Below are 23469 nucleotides of genomic sequence, written 5' to 3'. Positions count from 1 at the left end.
ATCTCATTGTTCATGAGTTTGAGCCCCTGCACTGGGCTCCAAGCTGACAGTGCGGAGACTGGGATTCTCTCCCTCTCTCTCTGCCCCTCCCCTGTTTGTGCTCTCTTTTTCTCTCTCAAAATAAATAAATAAACTTAAAAATTTTTTCAAGGCTCCCTAGTATCCATAAGATAAAGTTAAAAATCCTTAGCAGGTATTCAAGGACCTTTACAATCAAACTGGAACCTAGCCTTCTAGACTCACCTCTTACTCTTGCCAAACAAACTTCATCTGACAAGAATAGAAAGCTATTAGTTATTCTTCAAGTATAACATGTACCTTAAAGCCTCTGAGATTTTGCTCATGGAACCTAATTTTGTGGAACGTTTCTTTCCTGGTTACATTATGAACTTATAAATTCAGTATCAGCTATGGTTCTGCCTGAAAGAAAGAAAAACTAAATTACCTCTCAAAATTACTTTCAGCCTAAGATTGTATTTCTACAAGTATTTTAGATGGCAGCAAGGCTTTTATGGTATTCCTACAACAAAGTGAACATCCATCTATGGATGTATTTTAAGGATAAAAAAAATGGATTGGAAATCATCTGTACTCTCAAAGAATAGTCCAGTGGAAAGTTCAAAATAAGTACTAGCATAAGATTCATTTTACCAGCATTTTTACTCAAAAATATTAAGTCCAGGTGTAGACATTTAACATAATAAAAAGCATGATCTGCTTTTTCTTATGGGAAAAAATAAGAAATAATAGAAAAAATAAAAAGAAAATAAATAATAGATATATAAAAGATAAAAAGATAAATAAATAGAAGATAAAAAGATAAATAATAAATAACAAGGAAAATAAATGATAAATAAAAGAAAAAGAAAAAAGAAAAATAAGAAAAAAATGGCAATACAAAAAACACTCATCTCAAATTATCTTGTTTGTGCATTTATTTACTAGTTTACCTCTCCCAACTTATGAACTGTAAGCTGCAGAACAGGAACTTCATCTATCTTGTTCATGCTATGTACACTCACAGTATCAGTTCCTGCTGGCACTGAAAAATTAACCAATAAACAGAAACTTCACCAAGTAGACAACATTCATTACGAAGGTGGCCCAGAATGTAGCATACAATAGTCTATGACAGCCTTTCATTCTTGAAAAGATGGAAGTAGATACAGCTCATAAGACATGCTTAATAATAAAGCTCAGGAAATTGAGATTTTAAAATCCGAAGGTCAAATTTACTAATTTACAGTAAGAAATAACTTTCATAAGTATGGCAATATTCAAGTCAATATGACTAGCAAATTTTCTCATTCAAGCTGTACACTTATGATTTGTATGCTTTTTTACCTGTTGTACTTCAAGAAAGTTTTCCTTATTAAAAAAATCTAAATAATCATTATTTAAAACAATAACATCATACGGGGTTTTACATACACACACACTTAAAATACACATAGTAAAGTCAGAGGGAGTGGTAAGTAGAGTTCTAAGGTCCTTACATTGTCCAGAAGGGTAAAGGAATCAATTAGCTGCAAACTTTTGTAAGTCATGGCTACCTGCCACAATTTCTACGGTAATCAATAAATGGAAAAAAATTTATAACTTCCCAATTAATAAAGCAAAGAATATGGAATAACTTTTTAAACTGGGAAAACACAAGCAGGGGAGGGGCAGAGAGAGGAAGAGAGAATCAGAAGCAGGCTCTGCACTGACAGACTGACAGCAGCGAACCTGACGTAGGGTTTGAACTCATGAACCGTGAGGTCATGACCTGAGCCAAAGTCAGATGCTCAACCGGCTGAGTGCCCCAGGAATATTGAATAATTTTTAAAGACTATAAATTCAAGTAACAGAAAAGAAAAAGAAATATCAAGGACAAAAATAAGTACATTAAAATGGTAGATTTACTTTAAATCCAAATATACAATTATATTAAATGTAAATGTAGTAATGCTCCAATTTTATAAACAGATTATCAGCCTGGACAAACACAAAACCTAACTGGATGACCACTAAAACACATCTGAAACCTAAGAATATAAAAAAGTTGAAAGTAAAAAGAAATAAATATAAATGCTATAAAAACATTAAAAGAAAGATGGTATACCTAAATTAACATCAAAGCAAACTTTAGGGCCAAAAGCATTACTAGAAATGAAGTGGAACACTTGAAGATGATAAAAGGTTCAATTCACCAAGAAAGTATAACAATTACACATTTGTATATATCTAATCTCAAAGTCTCAAAAACACATAAAGTAAAAATGAAAAGAACTATAATCACTGGGGGAGATTTTAACATATCTCTTTCAATAGCAGGATAGACAAAAATTCAATAAAGACAGAATATTTGAACCACATGATTAACAAAATTGATCTAGTAATCTTACAAAGAATTCAGCATCTGAAAACTATAAAATACATTCTTTTCAGGGAAACATGGACTATTTATTAAAATTGATATGGGGCACCTGGGTGGCTCAGTCAGTTGGTGTCTGACTCTTGGTTTCAGCTCAGGTCAGGATCTCATGATTCACTGGACAGAGCCCCACATCAGGCTCTGTGCTGACAGCACAGTACCTGCTTGTGATTCTCCCTTTCCCTCTGTCTCTGCCTCTTTCCCACTCGCTCTCTCTCAAAAAATACATAACCTTTAAAAATAAAATAAAATTGATATGACATGGGCCACAAAAAATTCTCAAGAAAATTAAAAATACTAAAAATATATTCTCTGATTACAGTACAATTAAGGTGGAAAATATAAAGAAAACTAGAAAATCCCCAAGTGTTTGGAAATAATATACTTCTAAATAACCAATGTGTCAAAAGAGAAATCACAATACAAATCAGAAAGCATTCTGTACTGAGTAACAAAAGTATTGCATATCAAATTTTCAAAACACAACGGTAACAGTACTTACATGTAGCATATATTAGCTAAAAGTCAGTAAGCTACATGTACTGCTCAAGAAGTTGGAAAAGACCAGAAAAAGAAACCATAATACAGGAATTAAAGAGCAGAAATTAATGAAAAAGAAAACCCACAACTGAGAAGACTGACTAATAATTCTTTGGGGGAAAAAACACTATTAAATTTATAAACCTCTAGCAAGTCTTATCAAGAAGATAGAAGATACAGATAGCCAATATTAGACATTGAAGAAGCATGATTACTTGGGGCACCTGGGTGGTTCGGTCGGTTGAACGTCTGACTTCGGCTCAGGTCATGATCTCACAGTTCATGGGTTTGAGCCCCGCATCAGGCTCTGTGTTGACCGCTTGCTCAGAGCCTGGAGCCTGCTTCGGATTCTGTGTCCCCTTCTCTCTCTGCCCCTCCCCCGATCACACTTTGTCTCACTCTGTTTCTCAAAAATAAATAAGTGTAAAAAATTAAAAAAAAAAAAAAAGCATGATTACAGATCCCACAGACATAAAAGAGCAATATGAATAATTGGTAGTAATAAATTTAAAATCTTAGGTGAAATGATCAAAATCCTAGAAAAACACTAAGAAGGCAAAATATTAATAGTCCTATGACTACTAAAGAAACTGAAGTTCTATTTTTTCTTTAATGTTTTTTATTTATTTTTGAGACAGAGAGAGACAGACAGAGCATGAGCAGGGGAGGGGCAGAGAGAGAGAGGGAGACACAGAATCCGAAGCAGGCTCCAGGCTCTGAGCTGTCAGCACAGAGCCCAATGTGGGGCTGGAACTCATGGACTATGAGATCCTTACCTGAGCTGAAGTCGGATGCTTAACCAACTGAGCCACCTAGGCGCCCCTGAAGTTCTATTTTAACAAACTTCTTCAAGATTGCCAAAGGCCTAGAATTGCCAAGCCACGCCACTCTTAAATAAAAAAAATAAGGTGGAAGGATTTACTCTCCGGGAAATCATTTTTTTAAAAAATACTTATTTATTTATTTTTGAGAGAGCGCACACAAGCAGGGGAGGGGCAGACACACACACACACACACACACACACACACACACACACACACACACACAGAATCCAAAGCAGGCTCCAGGCTCAGAGCTGTCAGCAAGAGGCTGATGCGGGGTTTGAACCCACAAACCATTAGACCATGACCTGGTCCAAAGTTAGACGTTTAACCAACTGAGCCACCCAGGCACCCCTCAGCCAATTTTTTTTTAAGTTTGTTTATTTTGAGAAAGTGCACATGCACACAGATGTGGGAGGGGCAGAGAGAGGAGAGAGAGAATCCCAAGCAGGCTCCATGTTGTCAGCACACAGCACAACATGGACCCAAACCTATGAACATGAGATCGTGACCTACGCTGAAACCAAAAGCAGGCTGTTTAACTGTCTGAGCCACCCAAGTGCCCCAAATTAGCCACTTTAATATAAACTTATGGTAAGTCTGGTATTGTTATAAGGGTAGACAAACCAACTGGCAGAACAGAAATTCCAGAACCAAACTGATTAATTTATACACAGCTGATTATTACAAAATTGGCATGGCAAAGCAGTGAGGAAAAGTACTGTTTTTTTAATACATGTTTGGATAAATATGTACCCATGCTGAAAAAATTTAAACCTGACTGACATATACTTCAGAACACACATCAAAATCAATTTATAATCAATGGATTATAAACCTAAATGTGAAAGGCAAAGCAAACAAACAAACACATAAACCCAAAAACACTTCTAAAACATAATACAGGAATCTATCTTCATTACTCAGTAGATGGAAAAACTTCTTAAAACAGGACGCATCTACCACATTAAAACTAATATTTTCTGCCCATGAAAAAGTTGTCATTATTGTAAAAAAAAAAAAAAAAAAAAGGCAGGGCACCTGGGTGGCTTAATCAGTTGAGTGGTTGAGCATCTGACTTGGGCAAAGGTCATGATCTCACGGTTTGTGAGTTTGAGCCTCGCATCAAGCCAGCTTCAGATTCTCTGTCCCCTTCTCTCTCTGCCCCTCCCCTGCTCACTCTTCTTCTCTTTAAAAAAAAAAAAAAAAAAAAAAAAAAAGGTAAAAAAAAAGGAAGCAAGCTAGGTTGGTCTATTCCGAAAACCAAAAAAAAAACCAACCACACACTTTTTGTTTTTCTTCATGGAGAATGAAGAACACACACTTTGTAGGAGGATGAAACAATACTTTAAGACTACCACACGGTATCTGTATCATGGGTTAAGTCTTTCTTTAAACTGTGACTATAAACTCTCATGTGTACCTTAACTTTTCCCCCGTGGCAAAATTTAAGCAAGAATTTTTGACTTTGGAAAAATGTTTCTGGACATTACAATAATAATCAAAACTAAAACCCCAACAAAGAAAAACAAGGCTTGAAAATATTCTCCTTTCCCAAAACCAAGACCACACTGTATACGCTATGTTAGCCAACTTGACAATAAGTTAAAAACAAAAATTCTTCTTTCAACTCTAATAAAACAAATTTTACAGCCTATCAATGTTTTTTAAGTCCCAAGAAATAAGGAAATGAACATCTTTGCTCACATGAGCTTAAACTAACAATAAGTACACTTTAAAATATGGGTTATATATCACTTAGGTATAGAGGATAAATTGTTTCATATTTTAGTTCAAGTTAGTTTTGTTTTGTTTTAAAGAAGGAATCTCCAAATAGTAGATCAGGATCTCAATCTCTCATGGGGTCAGTGTTCATTTGAGTCATTGCATCCTCCTTATACTGAGGTTACCTCAAAATTCCAGAGAAAGAGGAGTACAGTCCACTTAGGTGGCCCCTTTACATTGTCCAAAGACATATTTTAGTATCTTTTCATATATTCCTACCCATTTATGATCACAAGACTTCTAGAAATTAAAATAGTTCTTTTTCGCATATATTTTAGGCACAATTTTAAATCAGCATTTCTACTATATTTGAATTTCTTCTATATTCTTTCAAAGCTGCTTAAGCTAAGTTTACTCTCTTCTCCAAAACACTTTTCAAAATCCCTAATAGTGCATTTATTATATCCTCCTATAAAAAGCAGTTTATGTGACAATTTCAATCAGAGCCTAACTAATCTTATCCTGAATACTGTGGCTATTCATTTTTTGTTGAACATTTTCACATTTGTACCTAATACTCCAGTGCAACCAAATACACAAAACTTCATTCAGCATTATGCTGAAATGCTCCAAAAAATCATTTTTCCACTTAAAAAAGGAAATATTCTCTAGGTGATTTCATAACCTAGTGTAATCTACAACTTTTTCAGCTTAAGCATTTCTTGTTCAGATCTTATACCTGCAAAGTAATTAGCTATTATCTTTTTTGTATAGTATCATAGCAAACTTAAAGCCTTTTCAGTTGTGTTTTTGCCTTCTTGATGAGACTGAACAATTCCCAGTTGAATGTCACATTTTAATTCCATAACTAAATAGATCTATGGTTTTCCTTGTGTATAAACAGTATTTTGAAATGATTCTGGTAATTCAGTAATATAATCATTAACAAAGCAAATTTTGGAGCGCCTGGGTGGCTCAGTCAGTTAAGCATCCAACTTTGGCTCAGGTCATGATCTCACAGTTTGTGAGTTTGAGCCCCATGTCCGACTCTGTGCTGACAGTTCAGAGCCCGGAGCCTGCACTGGATTCTGTGTCTCCCTCTCTCTCTGCCCTTACCTGGCTGTCTCTCTCTCTCTCTCAAAAACAAATAATATTTAAAAAAAAAAAAAAAAAAGAATTCTGTCATACAAATTACAAAAGTCTGGTAGTGCAAAATACCTGAGAAACACTTAACAGATTTAGTTCATATAGCTCAACTTTCAAGAGATGATTAGTTACTTCACTTCTGTGTTTGGGGGAACACCTAAGTATCCTTTATTTTCTGCACATATTTCACCTATATAAAATTTAACAAGGAAAGGTAATGATAGTTTAGGGTTTTATTACTGGAGTTCTAGAACTAAACTGTTCAGCTGAAATCCCAACTTGGCCATTTACCAACCTTATACAATTGGGTTAAGTTCTTTAACCTCTCTGTGCCTCAGTTTCCTCAAGGTAAAATAGGAATAACAGTAGTACCTATCTTATGGGACTGTTTTAACTTTTTATTTGGAAATAATATTAAATTTACAGAAAAGTTATAAAACTAGTACAGAGAATTCCAGTATACCTTTCACTCAGCTTCTCCTAAGGAGAACATCTTAAATAGCACAATTATCAAAACTGTGAGATGAATATTGATACAATGCTATTAACTAAACTACAGAACTTATTTGCCTTTCACCAGGTTTTCTACCAATGTCCTTTTTCTGTTACAAGATCCAACCGAGGACTATTAGGACACTAGTTGTCATGTTTCCTTAGTCTCCTCTCATTTGTGACATTTCCTGTCTTTCCTTGTTTTCATAACGTTGACACTTTTGAAGAGTACTGGTCAATTATTTTGTGTATGTCCCTCAATTTAGATTTGCCTAATGTCTTCTCATTAGATTGAGATCATGCATTTTTTTGACAAGACTACCAAAAACTGATAAGCATTTCTCACTGCATCGTAACAAGAGGAACATGATATAATGTTAATGTCTTATTCCTGATGTTAACCTTGAAGACTTGGTTATGGTCATCTCTACATAATTTTTCTACTATAAAAGCTACTGTTTTTCCTCTTGTAATAATTATCTTAGGGGAGATACTTTGAGACTAATTAACAAACGTCCTATGTCTTTTCAAACTTTTGCCAACCAATTCTAGCATTCAACAGTGGATCTTGCCAGGGGCACCTAGCTGGCTCAGTCAGTAGATCTTGCAACTCCAGACTCTTTATCTGGGGGCTCTGAATTCAAGCACCATGTTGGGGTACAGATTACTTTAAAAAAATCAATCTTGGGGCGCCTGGGTGGCGCAGTCAGTTAAGCGTCCGACTTCAGCCAGGTCACGATCTCGCGGTCCGTGAGTTCGAGCCCCGCGTCGGGCTCTGGGCTGGTGGCTCAGAGCCTGGAGCCTGTTTCCGATTCTGTGTCTCCCTCTCTCTCTGCCCCTCCCCCGTTCATGCTCTGTCTGTCTCTCTCTGTCCCAAAAATAAATAAAAAACGTTGGAAAAAAAAAATTTAAAAAAAATCAATCTTGGGGCGCCTGGGTGGCTCAGTCGGTTAAACGTCTGACTTCAGCTCAGGTCACGATCTCACACTCCGTGAGTTCGAGCCCCGCGTCAGGCTCTGGGCCGATGGCTCAGAGCCTGGAGCCTGCTTCCGATTCTGTGTCTCCCTCTCTCTCTGCCCCTCACCCATTCATGCTCTGTCTCTCTCTGTCTCAAAAATAAACATTTTTTAAAAAAATTAAAAAAAAAAATCAATCTTGCATACAACAATTACTGCAGTATTCCTTTTTTTTTTTAAGTTTATTTATTTATTTTGAGAGAGAGGGAAAAAGAGAATCCCAAGCAGGCTCCATACTGTCAGCACAGAGACCAATGTGAGGCTCAATCTCACATATCGTGAGATCATGACCTGAGCCAAAATCAAGAGTCGGACACTTAACCAACTGAGCCACACGGGTACACCATTACTGTGGTATTCTAACGGTGATTTTGCATTTCCCTCATTCCATCTATATTTATTAACTGGAATTCTTCTATAAGAAAGAGTGGTTCTTATCTATTTAACTCTGGATTCATGGATATTTAATCTGTGGGTTATAATGTGATATCATCATCATTTATTTTGCTCAAATTATCCCAACTTTCTCTACTGGGTGCTCTTTCACTTTGGTTCCTGTGCCCTTTTAAGAAGCCCCATTCTTTCTTAAACACTTCCTTACTTTGCCACCAGAAGCAGCTCTGGGCTCATCTTGTATTTTCCCTGCCCTAGCCCTGAAATCAACCATTTCTCCAGGAGCTCACAGAGCTGGTTTTAAGGATTAAATCAGTTAGATTGTAAGGTACTTAAACCAGGGCCTCATATGTAGTAAGTAATCAAATGTCAGTCGACATTATTACTTTGTATGCAAAACAAATATATTGATGTCAGGAAACTACAAAACATAAATTTACTCACAAAATTAAGGTATTCTGACTATTGAAAAAATTTAGTGGTTTGATAAGAATTACATATTTTCCAGTACAGTTGTCAGGAGGTGCTACATGGAGTTTTGCATTTAGTTACAAAGGAATACTGAGCACTTTATTGGTCTGCTAGGGCTGCTATAACAAAGCACCACAAACTGGTTTAAACAACAGAAATTTACTGCCTCGTGGTTTTAGAGGCTACAGTTTTAGAGACTAAAAATTCTGAAAAATAAAAATTATCACAGTATTTAAGATAATACCAACCAGACTAAGGTTGAAATAACTATTTAGATTGTTTACATAAAAGACTAAATTATTTCAGGGGCGCCTGGGTTGCTCAGTCAGTTAAGCATCCAACTTTGGCTCAGGTCATGATCTCACGGCTCATGGGTTCGAGCTCTGCATAGGGCCCTGTACTGACAGCTCAGAGCCTAGAGCCTGCTTCAGATTCTGTGTCTCCGTCTCTTTCTGCCCCTCCCCTGCTCACGCTCTGTCTCTCTCTCTCTCTCTCAAAAACAAAATAAAACTTTAAAAGACTTAATCATTTCAGTATCAGAAACTTTGAAAACAAATGTACAATATTTTGGAAAGAAAAAGAAGTTCAATTAAAGAATTTTGAGAGTACAAAAGGAATGCTTTATTTAAAATTGTACTCAATCTTTTGTGGGAAGGAACTACTTTCAATTTCTGGAAGCTTTGTGAATATTAAATATGTAGAAATATATGACAGTGCTAACATGAAGTCCATGGGTAGAGCCTACAAAGAACCATCTATGCAATCCATACCATATATGGGGATGGGAAGATTCTTCTCATCTTACATACAAGGAAACTGAGGCATGGAAAAGTTAAAGTGAACTCTTTAAAAGCACATAATTTATAAAGTGGGAGAGCAAAGACCACAGTTCAGTTCTCCTAACTCTTGCTCTAAGACTTTTCCCCATATCATATTAAGTTTAAAAGTTTTACAGGCCAAAGGAATGTCTCATAATAAACAACTTGATAAATGTGGAAAGTTTACAAATGAGTAGTAACTTTAGTAGTTTTCTACTTTTTTCCTATTTACTCAACATCAATATGATAATGCTTTTGTCACCTTCTTAAAGAAAGACCTCCTCAGGCTGCCTGGGTGGCTCAGCCAGTTGAACATCCAACTCTTGATTTCAGTTCAGGTGATGGTCTCACAGTCATGGATGAGCCTCAAGTTGGGCCCTTGTGCTGGGTGTGGAGCCTGCTTGGGATCCTCTACCTCCCTCTCTACCCCTCCCCCACTCTCTCTTTAGCTCAGGTCATGATCTCACAGTGCGTGAGTCTGTGAGTTCGAGCCCCACGTCAGACTCTGTGCTGACAGCTCAGAGCCTGGAGCCTGCTTCCAGTTCTGTGTCTCCCTCTCTCTGCTGGATCCATCACCAGAAACTGTTCACAATGTCAGAGATTCCTTGGTCTTATCTGTAGGCAATTTCTCCAATAACCTGTTCCCCTGCACTAAGGAGATATACAAATGGGCTAACTCCTTTCTGCAAGACTTAGAAAAGTCCTCTTTAGTATGGGATGGTACCTCACAGAATGTCATCTAAATTCCTCTGATCCCTGTCTTGAAAAGGTCAATCAGGAAATTCCAGCTAAGGGATACCTTACTCCTCTGCACTCTGCCTGGATTCATTTTTGTCTACAGTAGATAGCATTTCCCATGGGCATACAAATGGTTAGATAGCTGGCAAATTGGAGGTCAATGCTTACTGGGACATTTAAGTGTCCCTGTCAACATTCGTAATAAATAAAAAACCTCTCATTGTTCTGCCCCATTAAACATCCATGGCTGCTTTAAATGGAAACTGAAGGAGGCCTATATGACTCCGGGTTTACCTACACAGGGAGAGCTTTCTCCTCAGGTTGGATAAGTGCCAAGGAATGCATGGTCAGAAACTCCCTAACTTTAGGAGAGGTAGCTGATTTCACAGCCAAAGCAGCGGCAGCCCAACAATGATCACTTGAATCATTAGATCAAGTGGTTTTGGATAACTACATAGTCCCTGATTACCTACTTGCTAAACAAGGAGGTATATTTGTGCAATAGCAAATACTACCTGTTGCACATGGATAAATATCTCTGGAGAGGTAGAAATTCAATTAAACAAAATCAGAAAACAAGCCCTCTGGTCACTGCAAATTTCACCTAATGACCCCTGATCTTTTGACCTATTTAATTGATTACCTTCAAGCCTGGGCTCCTGGTTTAGAACCATCAAACTGTATTTTTCACATACTTTTGATTCTGCTTTGCATAATTATTTTGAAGTCTTTTACTTGTCACATGTCAAACTTTTACAAAAATGGCATATACAATAGGATGATGCTAGCTCAGTGCTTCAAGATTTTCTCTAACATTTATGACCCTGAAAAGATATAGACTAGGTAAGAAGTATCTGAGAGTTCTCCCGCCTAAACTTTCTTGTTACTCAAATATGGCCTTAAATGGTTTCCAACTGCTATGTACTTTCCCTCCCATGTGGAACACAACATGGGGGAAAGGTCATCTTTCCTGACACCAAAGGACAAAAGCACTAAATACAGAAAACCTGACTCGACCAGCGAGGCTTTCAGAAGATCTTAATCTAAGGGGGAAAACAACAGAAACCTCATTTAAAATGGAGTCACAAGACCAGAAGGGGGAGTTCTCGGGCCATACCATTCACCGCAGCTCTTTGCAGACCCACCAGGAAGAGATTTACCTTGCATTCCCAACAGGGAGAAATCTACTTTGTAACTACCCCAGAAGGATAGATTCCCTCCTTGCCTAGCAACAGCCCAACCAATAGGAGACTATCACAACTCAGCCAACAAAAAGTCACTAAGCTTCAAACTCCCAGTTTACTCCAAGGGACTTTTTGTTTATAACAGCCCCTCCCAATTTCCCTTCCTCTATAAAAGAGCACATCTCTGATTTGTTCTCCAGACTTGCCAATGGTTCACGAAGGCTTACTTCTCCTGATCTGGCATTCCTCTGCTATTCCAAATAAACCCATTTTGCTGGTGAAATAACTACCTGGCTGTTTTATTTTCAAGGTTGATTTTATTCTGAAAGTGACAAAATAGGGGCACCTGGGTGGCTCAGTTGGGTAAGCACCCGACTTTGGCTCGGGTCATGATCTCCCAGTTTGTGAGTTTGAGTCCCGTGTCAGGCTCTGTGCTGACAATGCAGAGCCTGGAGCCCAGAGCCTGCTTTGAGTTCTGTGTCTCCCTCCCTTTTTGCCCCTCCCCTCCTCACACTCTGTCTCTCTCTCCCAAAAATAAATAAGCATTTAAAAATAAATAAATAAATAAAATTAACATTAAAAATAAAAAAATAAAAATAAATAAAAGTGACCAAATAAACCTACAAATGTGAGGCTTTTGAGTTTTTGAAAATTAATTTTTTATTGTGATAAACTATACATATAAATTTACCATTTTTAAGTGTACAATTCAGTACATTCACAATGTTTTTAAGATAAGAAGTTACTGATTTACATTTTTATAAAATTCATTCTAATAATTTAAAGGATAGACTGAAGAAGAGGTCCAAGAACAGAGACTGGAAGGTCCAGAGCAATGTAAAAGATTTAAATCTACTTTAATGTCAGACTGTAAGCAAGAATAGAGAATATCTGATTTATTAATAACTATATCCCCCAGGACCTAGCTCCATGCCTGGCACACCATGAGCATCTGTTAAATGAATAAATGATCTTTAAGATTCTATTATTCTAAGAATGGAAGACATGTATTCTGCATAGCATGTAACACCCTAATGATTAAAAAAAACTCTTCTGTAATATGCATAACAATAAAGGGTAAAGATGAATATTAGGTATAAGATCAGAGATAGGAGGGTAGAAGCCAGACTATGACAGTCTTTAAACCAAGAAGAAGAGTTTGGACTTCATCTCAAAGAGAAATCTATTGGGGTGTCTGGGCATGGTTTCATACAATCTCACAATGACAGTACTGATAATGCTTATTATCCATTAATTTAAAGAATCCTACAATATTTAGCCCTTTAGTGACTGACTTATTTCACTTAGCATAATGTCATCAATATTCACCCATGTTGTAGCATGTATCAGAGTTTCCTTCCTTTTTAAGGCTGAATAATATATTTCATTTTATGTATATAACACATTTTGTTTATCCATGTATCCATTGACACACACTTGGGTTGCTTCTATCTTTTGGCTACTGTGAATGCTACTATAAACATGGGTACAAATGAGTTGGTTTTAATTTTATAAAATGAAAAAGGAAAAGGAAAAAAAGAGAAACTGAAAACCCTAAGCAATTTTAAACATCTAAAAGTACTGGTTCTCAGAAAATCTAACTCATCCAGGTTGAAGGTAGAAAGTAAATGGAAAAGTGGTAATTGACCTAATAGGTTCTATAAAGATCAACTTTAGACTGACAATGGAGAAAGCTGAGAAACAATCTGATTTGTGCCAGAGAACCCCCAAATGGCTCAGGAATTGCAGGCACCAAGCGTATCTAGAAATAAGTATTAAGGTGGTGCTAAAAACAAAACGAACAAATGAAAGTCCCCTCCACTGTTCCATACAGCCAGGTCCCTCTCCCACTTCACCAGAAGATTAGAGAGTTATTCTATGAGAAAGGAAAATAGAGAGCTTCTGGACTGGGAAATAAAAGAAACAAGTGAGGGCTAAAATACAAACAGTATTAAAAACAAGGAAATTAAATCCATTACTCTATGTTATCATCAAACTCTGTCTGCATTCAGCACTAAGAAAACTGGGAACTAAGCTTACTCCCTCCAGCAAGACACTGGATAATTCTTTATGAATCTGATGGGTAAAAGAATTAAAGGAGCTAACTCCCCCCAAAAGAACTCAGCCAGATCATTCTACAGAGAAGCTCCCTAAACCCGCACGAGTGCTTAAAATCAAGCTTTTAGTGCTCAACTTTTTTAAACATAGGAGGATAGCCAAGAATTACTTGTTTTTTGAGGACCACATCAAGCAAGTAAGAATAATCAAAATAAACAGAGGTACTAACAATATACAAAAAACTGAGTATTAGGAAGAGGAAATACATCTCAATAATATCCTCAAAATAATAAAAGATACTGGAGGGGCTCCTCTGTGGTTCAGTCAGTTAAGCAAATGTCTCTTGATTTTGGCACAGGTCATGATTTCACAGTTCATGGGATCGAGGCCTGGGCTGGGCTCTGCACTCATAGTACAGAGCCTGCTTGGGTTTCTCTTTCTCCCTCTCTCTCTACCTGTCCCTTGTTCACTCGCACACATGTACACATGTGTTCTCTCTCTCTCAATATCAATAAATAGAAACTTTATTTTTTTTTTTTTTTTTTTTTTTTTTTTTTATTTATTTTTGGGACAGAGAGAGACAGAGCATGAACGGGTGAGGGGCAGAGAGAGAGGGAGACACAGAATCGGAAACAGGCTCCAGGCTCTGAGCCATCAGCCCAGAGCCTGACGCGGGGCTCGAACTCACGGACCGCGAGATCGTGACCTGGTTGAAGTCGGACGCTTAACCGACTGCGCCACCCAGGCGCCCCAATAAATAGAAACTTTAAAAACCAAAGATACTAGAATCAAAAAGATGCTACAGACAAGGAACATTCAGAAAACAAAAAAAAAAAAACCTCTTTGTAATGAAAATGATAGAAATAAAATAGGATGGAAGAAAGCTGAAAAAATCTTTTGAGAATTAAAACAGAAACATGAAGAAAAAGAAAAGACATAAAATAAGACAAAATCAGAAGATCAATCCAGGTCTAATAATTCAAGAGGGAACGAAAAATGGAGAAGAGGATATCATACTAGTTAAGAAAATTTCCTAAAAACTAAGAACATAAGTTTCCAGTTTGAAAGAAATTATATCTATTATTCAGCACACAAAATGATAATCGAACATCAGTATGAAAGATCAAAAGACCAAGAGTCAGAAAGGTAACACTAAGAATCTACAAGGCTATACATTAATGTTTTTGAACTTCTTTAGGAATGTATCCAACTTAAAATTCTAAACTCCATCAAATTTCCAGTGTAAAAGTTGTCCAAATACATTTTCAGAAACACAGGTCTCAAAAAACTTTCTCCCATGTTTCATTTATTAGGAAACTACCAACTGGAGAGTACGTTCAACCTCATGATAGAGTAAACCAATAAAAAAAAGGAAAATGTAATCTGAGAAACAATGGATCCATCTAACACAAGAGAAAAGGAAATCCTCAAAATGATGACAAAGGTAGATCCCAGGTTGACAGTTGAGCACCCATCATGGGGGTGGTAACTAGTATATATTAGAATAGGTCAGAAGGTTCTGGAAGAGAGGTCTTCAAGAGGTCTTCAAATTAAATGAATTTCTTCTGAGGAAAAACCTGATGCATTCTTATACACAGAGACGTGATTTACATTGTGGATAAAAAGCTGGGAGATAAATTCAGGAATGTATATAAATTAAACAAAGGAAAACAAAAAAAATATGCAAAAAAGTATAAGTAATCAGTATACTACATGACTCAGCTGTGAATATCATTTACCTAATTACAATACTGTATAAATGAAATACCGACCTAACCAAAATGTATGATAACTAGAGGGTAGGAAAAAACACTACTACTAGGTTAGTGTTGCCATATAAGAAATGGAAAAAATGCTTAGCAAAGTTAAATAAACTTTCCAAGATAACACTGAAATACTGGGTCAGGATTAGCGCCAAAGTCTGATTGTCTCTGGAGCTGTCTATATCAATATATGTTGCCTCCCCAAGGACAAGAGCTTAACAATATAGCACAGGAATAGATTTGAAAATTTCAAAACAGGGAAATTTGATATTAAAAATTACAGGGGCACTTGGGGGGCTCAGTCGGTTAAGCATCCGACTTTGGCTCAGGTCATGATCTCTTGGTTCCTGAGTTCAAGCCCCGCATTGGACTCTGCACTGGCAGTTTGGAGCTTGCTTGAGATTCTCTCTCTCCCCCTCTCTCTGCCCTTCTCCTGCTCATGTGCCCACTCTCTTTCTCTCTTAAATAAATTTAAAAAAAAATAAAAAATGTGTTATCTTGGAGATTTCTATAAATGAAGTAACTTAAGAGTGATCCAATTTAACTGTCATAACTAAAAACAGCATAAGGAGAGCTAATAACAAATCAAATGTGGTATCCTTGATGGAATCCTGGAACAGAAAAAACACTAGATAAAACTAAAGAAATTTAAATAAAATATGGAATTTGGTTAATAATGTATCAATACTGGTTCATTAATTGTGAAAATGTACAAATGAATTATCTTTGCAGTTTTTCTGTCAATATAAAACTACTCTATTTCTTTAAGTATTTATTTATTTATTTTGGGGGGGGGGGAGAAAGAGACAGAACAAGCCGGGGAGGGGCAGAGAGAGAGAGAATCCCAATAGGCTCTGCACTGGTAGCAGAGCCTGATGTGGGGCTCAATCTCACAAACTGTGAGATCATGACCTGAGCCAAAATCAAGAGATAGATGCTTAACGGACTGAGCCACCCAGACACCCCTAAAACTATTATAAAATAAAAAATATTTTTTAAAGTTTTATTTAAGTTATTTCTACACCCAATGTGGGGCTTGAACTTATGACCCTGAGATGAACTGAGAGTCCCTATGCTCCTCTGACTGACCCAGCCAGGTGCCCCTTACAAAAATTTTATTGGAAAACAAAAAACAGAAATGGAAAGCTGTTTTTGTATGTACAAATAATATGGAAAGATCTCTAGGATGTATTGTTAAGTAAAAAAAGAAAGGTGTGGAGTAAAGTCTGATACATCTTATATAAGAGAAAATAAGAAATTATATTCGTATTTGCTTGTATTTGCATAAAGAAATCCCAGAGTATACACAAGAAAACAATATATGCAAACAATACATAAGGCAGGAGGGGGTGGAGTAGAGAAAGGAGCTACCAGAACAAGGGTAGTAGTAAGTTTTCTCAGAGTACACCTTTTTATGTTTGTATTACCTATTAAAAATAGAGGGGGGGAAAGTTATCCAGTTTAAAGCCCTGAGAGAAATGGATTAGATGAATTCTGAAAGTCTCCTCCAATTCTGTAATGTTCTAATTCAAGAATTTCAGCTCAAAGTACTTAAATTATTAGTCATTTATAATGTGTCTTCCCTGAAACCCCATGCTCCTGTCACTTCTTTATACCTTTTAACTCTATTTTTCTAAGCAGCTGCACTTATTACACTGTATTGTTTTAGATATTATATGCAATATTTCTTTTATGATAAAATGTAAATTTAAGCTTATGTTCTATCAAATCACTTGACAGCATAGTTTTACATGCACATGTGTTAAATTAAAATAGTTACCAAGCATGGAGTGCCTGGGTGGCTCAGTAGGTTAAGCACCCAACTTCAGCTCTTGCAGTTCATGGGTTTGGTTCATGGGTTCGAGGTCAGGCTCTGTGCTGACAGCTCAGAGGCTGAAGCTACTTCAGATTCTGTTTCCCTCTATCTCTGCCCCTCCCCTGCTCGCGTTCTGTCTCTCTCTCAAAAATAAACATTAAAAAAAATTTTTTTTTTAAATAGTTTGAGCACTTCCCACATGCCAGGCACTCTTGTAAATGCTTCACATTTATTAACTAATTTAATCTTCACAATAACTCTGTATTATAGTTCCTATTACCTTTAGAGAAGGAAATTGAAGCACAAAGAAGTCAAATAATTTGCCCAAAGCCAGTGGCCAGTGCTAAAATATGAAACCCAGACTCTGCTCTTAATCACTAGCTCTACTGTTTAGTTTTAAGGCTCCAAAACCAGATCTGGAAAACATTCTCTTTGACTGCCCTAACTTGCAGTATGAAGCTCCATGGTACAAATGGCTTAATATCATCTAATCCAGCAGTTCTCAAAGTGTGGTCTATTGACCACCAGGATCCCCAGGACTCTTCAGTAGAGGGTCCAATACCCTCCTGGGAGTCAAACCATTTTCATAATATTGTTATTTGGCTTTTTTCACTCTCGTTCTCTCATGAGTGTACAGTGGAGTTTCCCAGAGCCTATATGACACGTGACATTACAATAGATTGAATGGAGAAGGATCTGAGAATCCAGATATTTTCTCATGAGTCAAAGACATTAAAGAGATTTGCAAATTTGTAAAACAATGCCATTCTCTCACTAAATTTTTGTTTGCAAAATAGTTCTTTCATGTAATGGGTTTAATTATTTTTATTTTTAAATGAATTAAGTATTTTTAAATTTTGTTTAATTTTCAATAAATATTGATATAAACCATATGAACAGTTCTTCAGGGGCCTCAACAATTTGTAAAAGCATAACAGGTAACGGTATCTTGAGAAGAAAAGTTTAAGATCACTGATCTAGCCAATCTAAACTGTTCAGTACTCCTGATCCCTGATGGAAAGACACATTTTCCCTATCTAGCATGTTATAATTCAAAAGACCTGATGTAAAAAGAGTAACATAGAATGAAAAAATAAGCAGCACTAGGCCAAATATGTGCTTCTACCTGAGATATTTCCTAATTTGTAACCCTATTTGTAACATTTGTTTGTAGTAGTATCTTCCACTATAAACCATGAATGCATTCCTAAAAGTGCCTCAGCATTTCAAGACAGCAGCCAGAGGTAGCAATAAAAGAGATTTCTTAAGGAAACTTCGGCTGTAAATTGTATACTTCAACATTCCTTCATTAAATCATGTATACTACTGAAATATAAACGCTAAGACTTGTTAGAAAGATTACCAAGACTAGTATCATTAACTTGCTCTGACACTTCATATACTGAAACAACTCATCTTCATTACAAAGCACAGAAGCTTTATTTTTGATAAGCTAAACAGAAGTCTACTTAACTCCAAATCAGTTCCATGAACACATCTTTAATAACATTTGACATACTTTTAGGTTCTACGCTAATAGCAAACAATTTAACAATAGCTTTAACTAAACAAAACTAATTCTTCTCAACCTACCCCCCAAAAAACGCAAAATCCTGGTCTCATTATTATTATTTTTTTTAGCAAAATGGCAAGAGTTATATATTAAAAAAAAAAAAAAAGCAGGTTCCCTGCTTCCCAACCCCAAGAATCTAAAGTATCCCAGCATACAATCAACTAATGTAAGTATAAAATGTTATTGTTAAACTACTAAGTGCCTATGGGAAAAATAAAACATAGATTCCACCACAGCAAAGACTAATACAGGCTACTAGCTTTGATTCCTAGTAGATTCAACCATCATTCATTTACCAAATATTTCTGGTACCTACGAGCCTGGTGCTATGCTAGGCACTGGGGATACAATGAACAAAATAAGTTGTAATCTTCATGGGACTTACGTTCTGCTGTGGGTAACACACACACACACACACACACATACAAATAAGAATTATAAATGTGGTAAATGCTTTGCCACAGATTAGTTTTTGAAAGCTGAATTGTGGAACTGTAAAACCTAAAAATAAATAATTCATGAAGAGTTACATCAAGATGACATGGGCTCCAAAGACCTTTACTAATGCATAAGAAAACTACAGACACTGCCCAGGAAAACAGAGATCAATCTTTCACTGTCAAAGCTATCGGATGGCATTACTTAGCATTATAGCACCCTTAAAAGATAATTAACCCCACAGTTCCAGAGTTAAAAAGCATGTAAATACAATACTTTAGAAAATATCTAAGAGGAGCCTAAAGAAACACTGACATCTAAACGTAATGTGGTATCCTGAACTGAATCCTGAAACAAAAAAAGATGAAAAGAAATCTGAATAAACTATGGACTTAGTTAATAATAATACATCAATATTGGTTCATTCATTATAAAAAAGTACCATACTAATTTAAGATGTTAAGAACACCGAGGAATACTGGGGAAACTGGGTGGGGCTCTATGGGAACCTTCTGCACAATCTTCTCAATTTTTCTGTAAATCTAAAATTGTTCTAAAAAATAGTCTATTAAAAAAAATCTAAGATGACTTCAGGAACTACAGGGAGGTCATTGTCAAGACTTAAATAAAGTAAAAAATGAGAAGCCACGGAACTCTGCAATGTCATTTAGAACATAAATACTCAAGGAATTCAAAGGAAACCTTCAAATACCGAACTTATGATCTCTACTCATACTAAAACCTTCCTAGGGCAGAGATTAAAGGTTTCTTCATGCAAACTAAATAGTTCTTCATCACAACATAAGGCCGGCAATAACATCCCTAGAGTGCACAATAAGCACTTTAGATCCTATTTATCAATAATGACGAATACACTATATTTTACACATGGCATTGTCCTAAAAGTGCCATAAAACACCTAGACTGGGTTCACACTCACAGGTCTTACCAAGTTACTTAAAGAAACAAGTTTATACATGCTTCAGGAATATTCATAAGCAAAGAGGAGACTATCCTTTTCCTTGATAAGGAAGGAAGAGGCAAAGATTATATATGAAAAGAGAGAAGTGATTTCTCAGCTCCAACTAGAAGCAATTTTGCAACTAACGTTAATCTACTTCAATGCCATATATATTAGTATAAACAGTTCAAGGTAGTTGTAAAAGCTCTGAATTTATATCAGTTATCTGCTTTCCAATCAAAAGAAATTTTCTTCCCTACAGCCTAATCTAAGGTACCTAGCAGGTAACTCAATGATGATTTAGAAGGAACTAACCCCTCAATGTGTGAATTTTAAAGATGGTCATGAAAAATGTAAGAAAAACAAAAAAGGATGATAATCTCTAAATTGTCGAGTGCCAAGTTTCATAATTCAGCATAAAATTGGAATCACCACAAGAAGTTATTTTGGAGAAAGCCATCACAAAACTATGATCCTGTATGTAATACAAAGTAAGCGACAGCAGAAGCCTGACCAGGTAAGTAAGATCACGCTACTCATCATATACTGTGGAATATTAAGCATAAAAGGGTCATTTAGCTGAAACGGCATTACATATTGAAATCTAATTTAGATAACCAGATGATGAATCTATTCTACTCTACTCCATTACTCCCTAGCCCCTAAGGAAATCCTACAAAACAAAGATGTTCGTTATTCTCAGGCCTTCTCTCACAGGAATCCTAAATATATTTATATGTTGAAAACACTCAGAAGAAATGAAATAATTAACATTTCCCCGGTAATCCCCGTTTGCACCACCATAAAGAGAATCAGACACTGCTTCATGTTGAAAGGAGGAGAGGTGAGATGTGAAAAATTCCAAGTAAAACGATCATGACATAGCATCTGGCAGAGATCGGCAAAGCATCAACAGTGCCAGAAGAATTGTCAGGGCTCAAAGTCATGAGAAGAAAATGAGGTTTTCCAACAAGCCTCAGCCTAACCCAAGAAACAAAAATCACCACTGCCGCCACCACCCCTCTTACTCCCCAACCACTCCATCCTCAAGTCGCCTCCAATTCAGACATATATCTTCCAAACTAATTCCCCACCCAAGGGAAAACAATCCAAGAATTTCTACGACCCCCCATTTCCCACCTCCCATAAGATCCGCATATCCCAGGGCCAAGCCTCTAAGGAAAACAACGCCCTAATCCCCCCACCCTCCTAGTCCAAGGTTGAAGAGGGTCGGCTCCCGGGAGCGGGGCTTCCCGGAGTGGGGCTTCCCAGGGTGGGCCATCACAGAGCTGACGAACTGGAATAAAAGCAAAGATAAGGGTGGGGCTCAAGGAAGGGGGCTACGGTTGGTGAGACGACGGAGACGGGAGGAATAAAGGGATGGACAGCAGGCTGGGGCTGGGCGGGGTGAGGACTGGGGGGAGGGGGCAGACCGACGGGAGAGGCCCGGGCTGCGGCGGGGGGGTGGGGGGGGCTGGGGGGAGGTGGTGGAAGGAGACGTCTGAACCGGGGACGGAAGGGTCAAAAATCTGACCGACGGATCCAGACGAAGAGGAGCCGGTGGCTAACAGAGGTCAGCAAACACCGGGCAGGGCTGGGGGTTACCACCGAGCGTAAACGCGAGGCCGGTAGAGAGAGCCTTCGCGGACAGAAGGGCCGCACTGGGGGCGGTGCGGGGAAGCCGCGGCCAGCTGCCAGGAGTGGGGGAGCCGCGCACTCACCGCTCTGCTCCCCCAGGAACACCAGCTTGAATTTCCTCAGCGGATTCCCGAAGTCTCCGCCCGCGGACATGATGAAGCCGAAGGAGCTGCCGCCGCCTCAGCCCAGAGACCTCTCGGACCGACGCTGCACCAATCGGCTGACGAAAAAGGTGAGAGGAAGGACCGGCGCCGAGCTCTCTTGGACCCTGCAGGGCCCGGCGGCGGAGCAAGACTGGAGGGCAGGACTCCTCCCCACAGACAGGCAGCCGTCGCCGCCGCCTCCCCGCAGAGTCGCCTTAGCACCGAGAGGCCCGCGGCTGGGAAAGGAAGGATGGCGGTGTCGGAAGCAGCCAAGGGTGGGCTCTAAGTTACCAAGGCTAGCGCCGTTCCCTTCTCAGCACCCGGCCCCGAGACTGGGGTGAGAGAAGAGGAAGGTGGAGGAACCGGAGCCGCAGACGCGTCTGGGACCTCTCACGCGCTGCGCCTCAGCTCCCACAGCTGCCGCCGCCGCAGCCCAACCTGCTGAGTGCGCGAGCCTCTGGCGCGGCGCGCGGCGAGCCCGGGCGCGAGCGTGCCGCCCCTCCGGCCGCCGGCGTGCGTGCGTGCGCGTGCGCGCCACAAGCCAGCGCCTTCCTGGTTTAGCCTGCTCTCCCGGCTTCTCCTTCACAGCGGAGACCAGGGCAGGTTAGGTTGCCACGCCAATCGGGAGAAGTAAGGGGGAGGCGGGGCGGAACCCTGGGGAAGTGACGGGGGTAGAATAAGGAGCATATACGTCACTAACGTGAGAGCCAATCGGAAGGGGCCAAAGGCGGGCAGAGATGGCAGTGAGGTGGCGGCGCGAGAACGCGCGCGGCCCTAGCGCGATGGAAAGCGACTCACGGTGACTACCATGCGAAGTGTGGCGCGTCGCAGCCGGAGGGGAGGGGAAGAGTGGGGAGGGAGGAAGCGGGGCCGGCACCTAGGTTGAATTGACCCCAGCACAGTGCGCGTGTGGGTGTGGTGTGAGATCCCTAAGGTGTCTACTGTGTTTCTCTTCTCCAGAACCCTCAGCCGTGCCTCGTATTCCTTAAATCTGCCCTTCACCCGTGCACCCACCCACCTACTCCATTTTTTTTTTCTTATCATAATTCCTCACTGTTGCTCCCAGGAGTTTCATAACTACCAGAAGCAGAGCCTCTACATTTTTGCAGATGAGGAAATTGAACCTCAAAGGAAGGAAATGACTTACAAAATCCACGAAGCCATAAAGTGGAACCTAGGTTATGTCTTTTTCCCCCATTGAACCTCTGCGACCTCATTATTGATAAGCCATTCCACTTCCCTGACCTGGCTTGGTGTGTTAACAGCCTTTGTTCCTTTGTGGGTGACACCCACCTTCCACTGTGCTAGAAAAGGATTT

General features: G+C 38.6%; 1 protein-coding gene across 2 annotated transcripts in view; it reads right to left on the bottom strand.

The window, feature by feature from the left end:
• Positions 1–22750, bottom strand: part of RAB6A (RAB6A, member RAS oncogene family) — a 94034-nt gene extending 71284 nt beyond the window's left edge. Inside the window, exon 1 of one of the 2 annotated variants that reach the window (XM_058687829.1) lies at positions 22092–22750. In XM_058687829.1, coding sequence (XP_058543812.1) covers positions 22092–22161 — 70 coding nt within the window. In that variant the 5' untranslated portion in view covers positions 22162–22750. The remainder of the gene's footprint in view (positions 1–22091) is intronic. The other variant, XM_058687828.1, reaches the window with a different exon arrangement.
• Positions 22751–23469: the final 719 nt, after the last annotated feature.

Source organism: Neofelis nebulosa, chromosome 10, assembly GCF_028018385.1.
Source record: "Neofelis nebulosa isolate mNeoNeb1 chromosome 10, mNeoNeb1.pri, whole genome shotgun sequence".
NCBI classification, from domain to species: domain Eukaryota; kingdom Metazoa; phylum Chordata; class Mammalia; order Carnivora; family Felidae; genus Neofelis; species Neofelis nebulosa.
Note: the sequence above shows the minus strand (reverse complement) of the source record. Positions and strands in the feature narration are given on the sequence as shown.